At 46.0% G+C, this 13271-nt stretch overlaps 2 protein-coding genes across 2 annotated transcripts in view; both read left to right on the top strand.

The window, feature by feature from the left end:
* Rhoa (ras homolog family member A) overlaps nt 1-4775 on the top strand; it is a 53015-nt gene extending 48240 nt beyond the window's left edge. The window contains exons 5-6 of the mRNA XM_045136675.1: nt 1982-2112; nt 3514-4775. Of these exons, the coding sequence (XP_044992610.1) occupies nt 1982-2112; nt 3514-3687 (305 nt within the window). The 3' untranslated portion in view covers nt 3688-4775. The remainder of the gene's footprint in view (nt 1-1981; nt 2113-3513) is intronic.
* Nucleotides 4776-5647: 872 nt separating this feature from the next.
* Gpx1 (glutathione peroxidase 1) lies at nt 5648-6828 on the top strand. Its single transcript, XM_004664231.2, has 2 exons — nt 5648-6007; nt 6259-6828. Exons 1-2 carry the CDS (start codon nt 5759-5761, stop codon nt 6616-6618), a joined length of 609 nt encoding a protein of 202 aa, XP_004664288.2. The 5' UTR covers nt 5648-5758; the 3' UTR covers nt 6619-6828.
* The last annotated feature ends 6443 nt before the right edge of the window (nt 6829-13271 follow it).

The following is a 13271-nucleotide window of genomic DNA, read 5'->3' as shown; positions in this document are numbered from 1 at the left end:
TTAAAACCTTCATATCCCCATTCCTCTCACCTTCCCCTCCCTGGCCAAAAAAAAGGAAGAGAGAGAGAAGAAAAGTTTCTATTACTGAGCTAAGTGAGAAAAGATTAAACTTGGGCACCTTATCCATCATAATGTATATACAATCTTAACATGTGTGTTACAGTACAATGTTGGCATGAAATTTCAACCAACTGGTTACACACACACTTCTCCCCCTTCAGCAGGGTCTCACTCTAGCCCAGGCTGATCTCAAAGTGATCCTACCTCAACCTCCCGAGTGCTGGTACTAAAGATATGAGCCACTATATCTGGCTGAAGTCATTCTTAAGCTATTTGTAAGGTCCACAGAATGGAGGTTATGTTGTTATCCCATGAATAAGGTAGAAAGAGAACATGTGATTTGTCCTGGCCAGTGGTGAACCTTTATTTATATATTTATATATATATAATATTTTATTTCTATTTATTTATTTGACAGAGAGAATGGGCACACCAGGGCTTCCAGCCATTGCAGAACTCCAGACGCATGTGCCCCCTTGTGCGTCTGGCTAACGTGGGTCCTGGGGAATCGGACCTTGATCCTTTGGCTTTGCAGGCAAACACCTTAACCACTAAGCCATCCCTCCAGCCCCTATATATTTTTCTAATTTTATTTATTGGGGGGGGGCAGGTAGAGAGAGAAAATAGGTATGCCAGGAACTCTAGATGTGTGTACCACCTTGTGCATCTGGCTTACATGGGTCCTGGGGAATCGAACCTGGGTCCTTTGGCTTACAGGTAAGTGCTTTAACTGCTAAGCCATCTCTACAGCCCCAGGTGTTTTTTTTTTCTATTTGTTGTTGTTGTTGTTTATTTATTTGAGAACAACAGATAAAGAGGCAGAGAGAGAGAGAGAGGATGGGCGCACCAGGGCCTCCAGCACTGCAAAGGCCTCCAGATGTGTCCGCCCCCTTGTGCATCTGGCTAATCTGGGTCCTGGGGAATTGAGCCTTGAATCAGGGTCATTAGGCTTCACAGGCAAGTGCTTAGCCACTAAACAGTCTCTCCAGCCCCCAGGATATTTTTTTTTGATTCTTTGTTTCTTCTGAGCCTGCCCTTAACGCCCCAGAGCAACATAGTTGCTGATACTGAGAATAGCTGGTACTTTTCAGTGTTTATGGGAGGGGAATTAGATTTATTTCTTCACTTATTGGAGGAGGAAAGGACAGAGGTGCCAGGGCCTCTTGCCACTACAAAGAGCTCCAGTGGCATGCTGGAGAGATGGTTTAGCAGTTAAGTCGCATGCCTATGAAGCCTAAGGACCCAGGTTTGATTCTCCAGGTCCCACGTAAGCCAGATGCACAAGGTGGCACATGAGTCTGGAGTTTATTTGCAGTGGCTGGAGGCCCTAGTGTGCCCATTCTCTGTCTTTTACTCAGATACATAAAATATATGGGCTGGAGAGATGGCTTAGCGGTTAAGCGCTTGCCTGTGAAACCTAAAGACCCCGGTTCAAGGCTCGATTCCCCAGGACCCATGTTAGTCAGTTGCACAATGGGGTACACGCATCTGTAGTTCGTTTGCAGTGGCTGGAAGCCCTGGCACGCCCATTCTCTCTCAATCTCTCTGCCTCTTTCTCTCTGTCTGTTGCTCTCAAATAAATAAATAAAAATAAACAAAAAAAATTAAAAAAAATATATAAAGTACAAAAAAAGTAACTAAATAAGTAAAATATTTGTTAAAAATTAAAAAAAAAACCTCCAGTGGAACTCCAATCATATAAGCCACTTTGTGCATCTGGCTGGCTGTACATGGTACTGGGAAATCAAACCCAAGCTGGCAGGCTTTTGCAAGCAAGCATGTGTAACCTCTGAGAATCTCCCCAGCCCTGGTCCAGCATACCAACAAACAAAGGAGAAGGTAATGCTTTTGCAGATAGTGTTTTTTTAGATCCAAGATGGAATTATAATGTCCTCTCAATTTCTATGCATTTTTCTTTCAGAAAATATCCCAGAAAAATGGACTCCCGAAGTCAAGCACTTCTGTCCTAATGTACCCATTATCCTGGTTGGGAATAAGAAGGATCTTCGAAATGATGAGCACACAAGACGGGAGTTAGCCAAGATGAAGCAGGCATGATGTGGGGGCGGGGAATATTGGGGGTTTCTGTTTTCCTATATCTTTCTCTTATTTCTTTCTTCTTTTTCTTTGTGTCTTTGTTTTGTTTTTCTGAGGTAAGGTCTCACTCTGGTCCAGGCTGGCCTTAAAGTCACAGCAATCCGGATACCTCTGCCTCCACCATGCTAGGAAGTTCTAGAAGTCCTTATTGCCTGATCCTATTTGACTGGGATCTACCATAGGCTCCTTAACCTTCAAGGTAGAGTCTCTCCTAGGAGGTAGCTTTGCTCCCAAAGAATGTCTGCCTAAGAAGAAACCATCCCAGCAGTAGTCATTGTTGGAATGCAAAAATACTATCAGACTTAATTTCTCTCTCCAGTTAATATCTAAGTGGCAAAACTAATTATTGCAACTAAAGGACTGGGAAATCTTAAAGGTAATGAATCCAGATAGAAAATCCTAGTGTCTTTATAATAAAGTGATGGTGGAGATGATATCATGGCTTCTCAGATGCCAAGTGGTCTAATGGCAAGTCTTCCCCAGTCCAGGAGAATGTTCAGGTCTTCAACCCAGTGAAACTCAGGTTTCTCTGCCTCCATGTTTAAAGAGCAGGCTTAATTGCCTTTCATTGTACTCAGTCCTCTGTAAAGCTAGCTGTAGGAGATGGCAGGCAGTATTTTAGTTACTCCACAGACTAGACTACTGCCCCTTTGCAGTGTCCTCAGTCACATTTTGGGCTGGGAATAATACAACTCAGCTGTAGTGCTTGCCTAACGGTTTTACCCCCGACACCTCCTCTTCTAAAAAATAAATGCCCTAGATTCCTTCTAGGGTTCCTGTGACCTGTTTTTACTTACAAGAGATGAATGAATATGTTTAAATAGCAATTTTCCTTTTTTTATTTTTTTTTAGAGGCAGGGTCTGATTTTATCCCAGGCTGGCATCTAACTCACAGAAGTCCTATCTCAGCCACCCAAGTGTTGAACTCACAGATGGGAGCCACCACACCCCACTTAGTAGAAGTTAATTGTTGAGGGTGTGAAATACGGGTGATAATTGCATATCAGTTTCATAATTTAATGAAACAGCTCAAATTTAGGAAGTTTTGCATCTTTAAAAAAAATGGAGCTGGGTGTGATGGTACATGACTTTAATCCCAGCACTCAGGAGGCAGGGATGGAATTACATAGAGGTTTCCAGATAAGCCTGGGCTAGTGTGGAAAAAGCGGAGAAAAGGCCTTTTAATCTAAAAGTGGTGGCATCTGCTATTCTGGAGTTTAGGGCAGAGAATCATTTGAAGCCAGCTAAGGCAACATAGACCCTGTCTCAGATAAAAGGGGAGGTGGTATTTAGCTGACTTTAAATACCCCACACCTACTTATGTATTAGCTCAAACTATTCTTTTTCTTTACTTAGGAGCCAGTAAAACCCGAAGAAGGCAGAGATATGGCAAACCGGATTGGCGCTTTTGGGTACATGGAGTGTTCAGCAAAGACCAAAGATGGAGTGAGGGAGGTTTTTGAAATGGCCACGAGAGCTGCTCTGCAAGCCAGACGTGGGAAGAAAAAATCTGGGTGCCTTGTCTTGTGAAACCTTGCTGCAAGCACAACCCTCATGCGGTTAATTTTGAAGTGCTGTTTATTAATCTTAGTGTATGATTACTGGCCTTTTTCATTTATCTATAATTTACCTAAGATTACAAATCAGAAGTCATCTTGCTACCAGTATTTAGAAGCCAACCATGATTATTAATGATGTCCAACCTGTCTGACCCACCAGGGTCCTTTTGACACTGCTCTAACAGCCCTCTCTGCACTCCACCTGACACACCTGGCGCTAATTCAAAGAATTTCTTACTTCTTGCTTCTTTCTAGAAAGAGAAACAGTTGGTAACTTTTGTGAATTAGGCTGTAACTACTTTATAACTAACATGTCCTGCCAACCTGTCAGCTGCGAGGAAGTCTGGTGAGTCACTACTTCAGAGCTTTACTCCTTAACAAATTTGATTGGCACAGCTCTGGGGTAGGATCCAGTTTTTTAAAAAAAAACATGCTCAACCAGAAAAGGCCCAAGACCTTGCAGCTGTGGCAGAGTTACAGTTTTGTGGTTTCATGTTAGTTACCTTATAGTTACTGTGTAATTAGTGCCACTTAATGTATGTTACCAAAAATAAATATATCTACCCCAGACTAGATGTAGTATTTTTTGTAAAATTGGATTTCCTAATACTGATATTTGTCATTCCCACAGAAAGTGTATTGGTTTTTTAAAAAAAGAAAAAGAAAAAAGAAAGTGTATTTGGAAATAAAGTCAGATGGAAAATTGATTTTTAAAATTCCCGTTTTGTCACTTTCTCTGATAAAATATGGCCATATCCCCCTTTCAGCCCTACATATCCAGGTACCCCTCTCCAGAGCTGGGCTAAGTAGATAGGAATTTGGTTTCATGTCTGAGGCAATTAGACACTTGGAGGTTGACATAGCCTTTTTCACCTGGACTGCAGGGTCTGGCTCATTCTCAGTGTTCCTCTCTGCACACTGTACCCAGATTCCCTCCCAGTGGAGCCACCAGTTCTTATGGGTGGCGCTTGGGTTTTTCCTCTTCTCTCCAGCTGACTAAACTTTTTTTCTGTACCAGTTAATTTTTTCCAACTAATAGAATAAAGGCAGTTTTCTAAACTTCCTGTATTCTGTTGTTTGTTTTCCTTTCTCCAAGTCTAGGGACAAGATGGAAGGACTCACCCCTCCTAGCCTAGCTCACACTGGAGAGGTTCCTTCAAGGGAGCAGGGTACCAGTATGTCTGCTCTCCCTGCCTCCACCTTTCACGAATGTGGAAATGTGCCATATTCAAATCCAGAGGGGAAGTGGGATGGGAATGAAGTGAGATGAAAGCTGTATTTCCTAGACCCTGGCAAGCCACCAGGCTCTGTTTAGTAGCAGGGAGGCAGGTCTGTGCAGCACTACAGTGGTACTGTACCACTGGTCGCACACCGTTTCTGAGAGCAGACTTTGATGTTAGCGTGCCCCTGCCACCCCAGAACGCAGGGTCCTGAGAGCCTGCTTTGACGCCTGCAGCCAACGCAGGTTTGAGTTCGAGACTATCCTTAGACTACATAGTGAATTCTAGGTCAGCCTGGGCTAGAGCCAGAGTCAAGAGAATTCGCCTTTAATAGCTGCTGTCCCCTGCGCCATCACTGCAAGTGGAAGCTATACTTGTGCACCTCACATGCCTAGGGTACCCTGAGACATTATAAGGGGATAGTTTGTGTCTGCGGTGCCTGCCCCGCACTCTTAGGAAAAACAGTTGGGAGAGAACTCTGAGCCCTTGGGGATACTGGCCTTGGCGGGAACTCAGGGTGGCTGCCTCTGAGCCAGAGCTTGGCAGCCCGGGCTGGGCCAGACCGGACGCGCCCGGGGCCCCGCCCCAGCTGGGGAGAAAAGCGTTCGCGCCTGGCCGCACCCTTCGCCTGCCTAAAGCTTAACAGTGCGAGGAGAGCGTCTGCCGGAGGAGGCGGGACCCTGGGGCCGGAAAAGAACGGGCGTCATGTGACCCCGCCACCTTCCAGCTAGATAAAAAGCGACAGCCCCGGCGGGCGCCGTCGTACGGCTGGTCCCGGTGCAGAGTTACGCTCCGAAGTCGCCGACAATCCCCGCGTCCGTCATGTGTGCCGCCCGGCTGGCGGGGGCTGCGGCCCCGGCCACCGTCTACTCCTTCTCTGCGCGCCTGCTGACCGGCGGGGAGCCCATGAGCCTGGGCTCGCTGCGGGGCAAGGTGCTGCTCATCGAGAACGTGGCTTCCCTCTGAGGCACCACCACTCGGGACTACACCGAGATGAACGATCTGCAGAGGCGCCTCGGACCCCGAGGGCTGGTCGTGCTCGGCTTTCCGTGCAACCAGTTCGGACATCAGGTGCGCTTGGGCGCGCGGGTCGATAGTGCGGGGGGGGGGAACGGAGAGGGGTGCCGCTGCCACCGGGGTTCCCGCGCGCTCCCGTGTCGGTACCGCGGGCGGCTGGAACCCCGGCCAGCCCTGGGGTTGTGCAAGAAGGCCAACGTTCCCGTGACTCATGGTGATTTGAAGGTTTCCCTACCACTGCCTCCACCGTCCTTGCTCAAATGCCTTTCTCTCTTTCCCACCACCCCCCACCCCCTCCCCCGCAGGAGAATGCCAAGAACGAAGAGATTCTCAATTCCCTCAAGTACATCCGACCTGGGGGTGGGTTCGAGCCCAACTTCACACTCTTCGAAAAGTGTGAGGTCAATGGGGAGAAGGCTCACCCGCTCTTCACCTTCCTGCGGGAGGCCCTGCCAGCGCCCAGCGACGAGCCCACTGCGCTCATGACCGACCCCAAGTTCATCATTTGGTCTCCAGTGTGCCGGAACGACATCGCCTGGAACTTTGAGAAGTTCCTGGTGGGCCCTGACGGTGTCCCGGTGCGCAGGTACAGCCGCCGCTTTCCGACCATCAACATCGAACCCGACATAGAAGTCTTGCTGGCCCAGCGGTCCAGCAGCCCCTAAGGAGCTCCTCCTAGCTGACCGGGGTTGACTGTGGCTGGCTGCACTCCGAGGGGTTTTATCCATGACGGTGTTTCCTCTAAACCTGCATGGGGGAACGCCCGATTTCCGTGAAAATCCCTCAGATGGGCACTGGCCCTGTCTATCCTCGAGGCTTTTCTGCCTGAACAAAGGCGATTTCTATCCACTAATAAAGTGTTAAGTATCATAGAACTCTGTGTGTGTGTGTGCGCGCGCGCGCGCGCGCGTTTTCTGTCCCTAATCCCCAAATCTGAACTTGCCCTTTTGATTGCATTTTATGAAATCCACTGGCTTTTCTTGACTCCCTCTCCCAGGACATGCTTACAAGACCATTTGAGGTCTTGTTACAGCAGGTAAAAAGCAAGGAATTGCAGGGTGTGGTGACCCAAGCCTCTAATCCCAGCACTCTGAAGGCAGAGGTAGGAGGATGGCTGTGAGACTACATAGTGAATTCCAGGCCAGTCTGAGCTACACAGAAACCATAGCAAAAAAGGGGGGAAGGGGAAAAAAAAGGCAAGGGTGACTGCCCAAATTCTTTGGGAATTTGCTGGATGCTGAAATGAGTGTTGCCCCTACTCACTGACTCCGGGCCCTTTCCCAAGTGTTGGGCCTACCCAAGCCTGTTAGACACAGTTGCAGAAGGTTAATGGAGTGTTTCCTGTTGTTTTGCTAGATTTTCCTATACTGCTATCCAGCGGTTGTTTTTTTAATATTTTATTTTTTGCTGGGCCTGGTGGCACACACCTTTAATCCTAGCACTTGGGAGGGAGAGATAGGAGCGCCATGAGTTTGAGGTCACCCTAAGACGACATAGTGAATTCCAGGTCAGCCTGGACTAGAATGAGACCTTACCTTGAAAAACAACAAAAAAAAATTATTTAAAAAAATTTTATTTTTATTTATTTATTTGAAAGAGAAAGAGGCAGAATGAGAGAGAATGGGCGCGCCAGGGCCTCCAGCCACTGCAAATGGACTCTAGCTGCATGTGCCCCCAGCGTCCTTAGGCTTCACAGGCAAGCACTTAACTGCTAAGCCATCTCTCCAGCCCCCCCCCCAAATTATTTGTATACATTTGAGAGAGAAAAGAGAATGGGAGTACCAGAACTCCATGTGCTGCAAACCAATTCCAGATGCATGCACTACCTTGTGCATCTGGCTTATGTGGGTACTGGGGAATTGAACCTGGGTCCTTACAACACCTTACTTAACCACTAAGCCATCTATCAGTTCTTTTTTTTTTTTTGAGGTAGGGTCTCACTGTAGCCCAGGCTGACCTGAAATTCACCATGTAGTCTCAGGGTGGCCTCAAATTCACAGTGATCTTCCTACCTCTGCCTCCCGAGTGCTGGGATTAAAGGAGTGGACCACCGTGCCAGACTTCCCAATGTTTTTATCCATTATCCTGTCCTCACTATGAATTCAGGCCACCATGAACTCAGTAAAAAGATGGTGGGAACATCTATAATGCAAGGTACTGGGGAGGCTAAGAGCATCATGGTAAATTCCAGGTCAGCTGGGCTAGAGTGAGACCCTACCTTGAAAAAGAAAAAAAGAAAGAAAAACCAAACAAACAAAAACTGCTAAGTTTCCACAGAGTGAGAAGCATATATACATATAACACCTTTCTGAAAATCAGCAATGGCACGTTCAGGCCAAAGATAGGGCATATCTTTGAGGCCAGCAGTTGCTGCTTGTGTCCCACTCCTTGATCCGTTGACCTTGCTATCAATTATCTCAAGACACACCTGGAGCCACTTCCTATAGTGGCTCTGCAGCACCTGGGTGTAGTTTTCTTGGGCAAACAAGAGCCATAGATAGGCTGGCAGTATCAGTTCAAAGTGTGGGCCAGGATTCTAGGCTCCTAGCATTGAAAGTCCTAAATGTAAACCACCTTAAAACCTTCCCCGGGCTGGAGAGACTGCTTAGCAGTTACTTGCTTGCCTATGAGTCCTAAGGACTCCAGTTTGAGGCCCCATTCTCTTAAAACCCATGTAAACCAGATACACAAGGTGACACTGCATCTTTAATGGCTGGAGGCCCTGGTGCACCCATTCTCTATCCCCCCCCCCTCCTTTCTCTCTGTCTGTCTCTCTCAAATAAATAAAAATAAAACAAAAAAGAAAGACACCACAAAGATCTTCGGTGCAGAAAACATTAAAAAACAAAACACCTTCTTCCCTGGTCTTGAAGAAGGACTTGGTTGTGCTACCCCTTAGCTCACTGAAGGGAGCTGGCCACCTGCTCTGTTTCCCTTTCCCTTCACCCTCCCTCATCAGAATCCCTATGTTAGCAGAACTCCTGACTACAAAAACTCTTCCCCTCTGGTTTTGTTTGTTGAGACAGAGACAGGGTTTCATATAGCCCAGGCAGGGTGTAGTATGTCTGTGTCTGTCTGTCTTTCTCACTCCACCCTTCCTCCCTTGGTTTTGTGTTTTGAACTTTTTTTTCTTTTTATTTTTTTGAGAGTGGCAGACAGAGAGAGAGAGAGTAGGCACACCAGGGCCTCCAGCTACTGCAAACAAACTACAGATGCATGCACCACCTTGTGCATCTGCCTAACATGGATACTAGAGAATTGAGCCTTGAACCAGGGTCCTTAGGTTTCAAAGGGAAGTGTTTAACCACTAAGCCATCTCTCCAGCCTCTTTATATTTTTTGGTTTGTTTGTTTTTTTCAAGGTAGGGGGTCTCACTCTAACCCAGGCTGACCTGGAATTCACTATGTAGCCTCAGGATGGCCTTGAACTCACTGCAATCTTCCTACCTCTGTTTCCTGAGTGTTAGGGTTATAGGCATGTGCACCACCATGAGTGGTTTGAACATTTTTTTATTTATGTTTTTCTGTGTATGGTATGTGTGGGTGTGCTGTACGCATGTGTGTAGATGCCACAGGAGGGGGAAGCTCTGCCATTGCTGAGATTGGCTGATCAGCCAGCCATAGTGATCTTCCTGTCCCCATTGCCCTGTGTGCTGGGATTACAGGCAATGCCTGGTTTTATGTGGGTTCTGGGGATTTAACTCAGGTTATCATAGTCACTCAGCAAGCATTCTCACCTGATAGTTCTTCCCTGAACTATTTCTCTAACCACACACACACACACACCTTTTAAAAATTTTTTAATATTTATTTATTTGATAGATTCCAAGAGAGATAGAGATAATGGGTGCTCCAGGACCTCCAGCCACTGCAAACTCCAGATGCACGGGCCACCTTGTGCATCTAGTTTATGTGGGACCTGGGGAATCAAACCTGGGTCCTTTAGCTTTGCAGGCAAGCATCTTCACTGCTAAGCCATCCCTCCAGCCCCACACCAGTTTGTTTGTTTTCCATTTTGAGGCAGTCTCATACTTGCCACCCGCTCTGTAGCTCGGACTGGCTTGAACCCCTTGAAATCCTCCTATCTCAGCCCTACAAGTGCTGCAATTAAAGAATGAGCCACTGGACTTCAGAAATGGCTCAGCAGTTAAAGTGCTTGACTGTGAAACCAAAGGACCCAGGTTCAATTCCCCAGGACCCATGTAAGCCAGATGCACAAGGTGGCACATACGTCTGGAGTCTGTTTGCAGTGGCTGGAGGCCCTGGTGCACCTACACTCTCTCTGTCTCTATCTGCCTTTTTCTCTTTCCATCTCAAATAAATAAATAATATATTTTTTTAAAAAGGTATGCGCCATCACACCTGGCTGACATAAGGTCCTGATATATAATCCTGGCTGATCCAGAACTCTGCACCCCAAGGTGGCCTCCAACTCACACTAATCCTCCTAGTTCAACCTCCTGAGTATTAGGATTGCAGGTGTGCACTAAAGGACTGGCTAGCCTCATGCTGTAAAGCTGAGGCTGGCTCTGAATTACTGATCCTCCTTCCTCTACCTCCAAGGTGCTTGTGAGCCACCACATCTGACTCTTCAGAACTTTTTTCATCAGTTTTATTTTTTCAATATTTTTATTTATTTATTTATTTGAGATAGGGAGAAATAGAGAGAATAGGTGCACCAGGGCCTTCAGCCACTATAAATGAACTTTAGATGCATGTGCCACCTTGTGCATCTGGCTTACATGGGTACTGGGGAATTGAACTTTGGTCCTTAGGCTTTGCAGGCAAGTGTCTTAATTGTTAAGCCATCCCTTCAACTCTCATCCATTTTTATTTTGCGGGGAAGGGGCAGGGAGGGGGTTCAATGTCAGGTGCTGGGATTAAAGGCTTATGACACCATGCTTCATCCTGTTTTTGGTGTTTTGGAGGCAGGGTTTCACTTTCTACCTCAAGATGTCATGGAATTCACTATGTAGTCTCAGGGTGGCCTTGAACTCATGGCAATCCTCCTACCTCTGCCTCCCTGGTGTTGGGATTAAAAGCGTGCACCACCATGCCAGGCTCCAAATAATATATTTGAAAGAGAAGAGAAAAAAAAAAGTGAGATTCTACCTCAAAAAAACAAAACAACTCTCTCTCGCTCTGTCAATCTCCTTCTCCCTCTCCCCCTCTCCCCCTCTTCCCCCTCCTCTCTCTCTATATGTGTGTGTGTGTGTGTGTGTGTGTATGTGAAGAGATTCTCTTTTTTTAATTTTTATTAGCATTTTCCATGATTATAAAAAAAAATCCCATGTTAATTCCCTCCCTCCCCCCACACTTTCCCCTTTGAAATAAGAGATTCTTTTGTGCTGGAACGATGGTTTAATAGTTAAAGTGCTTGCCTGTGAAGCCTAAGAACCTAGGTTTGACTCCCCAGAAGGAATGTACTACCATGCCATTCCATTCTTTCATTTTCTTTCTTTTTTTGTCTTGTTTTTGACAGCCCAGGTTGACCTGGAATTCACTGGCTTCAAGTTTAAAGCAATCCTCCTACCTCTGCTTTCCAGGTGCTGTAATTAAAGGCATGTGCCACCACATCCAGCTACACCTTATATATGTATAGTTTATTTCTTTATGTATTTGACAGAGAAAGAGGGAGGGAGGGAAAAGAGTGAATGGGCATGCCAGAGCCTCCAGCCACTGCAAAAGAACTCCAGGACCCACATAAACCAGATGCAGAAGGTGGCACAGGCATCTAGAGTTAATTTGCAGTGGCTGGAGGCCCTGGAGCACCCATTCCCTCTCTCTCTCTTTTTCCCCTCTCTCACCCCCTTCCTCCCCACCTCTTCTTTCTCTTTCTCTCTCTCTCTCTCTCTCAAATAGATAAATAAATAATAGTTTTTTTTCTTTAAAGCCTGGTGTGGTAGTGCACGTCTTTAATCCCAGCACTTGGGAGGCAAAGGTCAGAGGATCACCATGAGTTCGAGGCCAGCCTGGTACTACAGAGTGAATTACAGGTTGAAGAATATATTACTCCGGACAAGTTCAAATACTGGGAAAAAGGAGGAAATGAACTTGGATTTCATTGTACTATAAGTGGCCCTTTGGAATCCTCTTCATATGAAGCAGGTGAATTTTTCTTGAGAAATTTGGTGGCTAAAAGAAAAACAAAACACTGTAAAATTTAGACAAGACCTTCAAGATAACAGATTTTTTAAAAATTTTTTTTGCTGAGTGTGGTTTCACCTTTAAGCCCAGCACTTGGGAAGAAGAGGAAGGAGGAAGGAAGATCAGTATGAGGTTGAGGCCAGACCCTACCATGGGTGGAGAGGGAGAAAAAGAAACCTTATCTCAAAAGTTGCTTTCAGCCGGGCGTGGTGGTGCATGCCTTTAATCCCAGCACTTGGGAGGCAGAGGTAGGAGGATCACTGTGAGTTCGAGGCCACCCTGAGACTACATAGTTAATTCCAGGTTAGCCTGGGCCAGAGTGAGACCCTATCTCAAAAAACTAAACAAAGGGCTGGAGAGATGGCTTAGCGGTTAAGCTCTTGCCTGTGAAGCCTAAGGACCCCGGTTCAAGGCTCGGTTCCCCAGGTCCCACGTTAGCCAGATGCACAAGGGGGCGCACGCGTCTGGAGTTCATTTGCAGAGGCTGGAAGCCCTGGCGCGCCCATTCTCTCTCTCCCTCTATCTGTCTTTCTCTCTGTGTCTGTCGCTCTCAAATAAATAAAAATTTAAAAAAAAAAAAGTTAAAAAAAAAAACACTTTGATAAAAAAAAAAAAAAGTTGCTTCTTACTCTTACCAAGGTAATGTCAGCATGCTGACTTCAGTGGATACACACTGACTTTTTTTTAATTGTCTGATCCAGGCATGGTGGCACATGCCTATAAACCCAGCTCTTGTACTGCAGAGCTATAAGGATCACCATAAATTTGAGACCAGCCTAGTCTACATAGTGAATCTCTGGCTATCCTAGTAGCTGACACTACAGTGTAAGACTCTGTTGCAAAAAAAAAAAAAAAAAAAAAAAAAAAAGGAAAGGAAAGGAAAGAAAAATATTTGTAAGTTATACACATTTTTTTTTTTTTTTGAGGTAGGGTCTCACTCTATCCCAGGCTGACCTGGAATTCACTATGGCGTCTCAGGGTGGTCTCGAACTCATGGTGATCCCCTTACCTCTGCCAAGTGCTAGGATTAAAGGCGTGCGCCACCACACCCGGCTAAGTTATACACATTTAATTATAGTGATTCATTTGACTTTTTATCTTACCTTCTTTGTCTTAACAATTGCTTGCTATGATGTAATCATAGAACTTCTTTGAATAGTTTCCTATTAATA

The sequence above is a fragment of the Jaculus jaculus genome, chromosome 17, assembly GCF_020740685.1.
Source record: "Jaculus jaculus isolate mJacJac1 chromosome 17, mJacJac1.mat.Y.cur, whole genome shotgun sequence".
NCBI classification, from domain to species: Eukaryota; Metazoa; Chordata; class Mammalia; order Rodentia; family Dipodidae; genus Jaculus; species Jaculus jaculus.
Note: the sequence above shows the minus strand (reverse complement) of the source record. Positions and strands in the feature narration are given on the sequence as shown.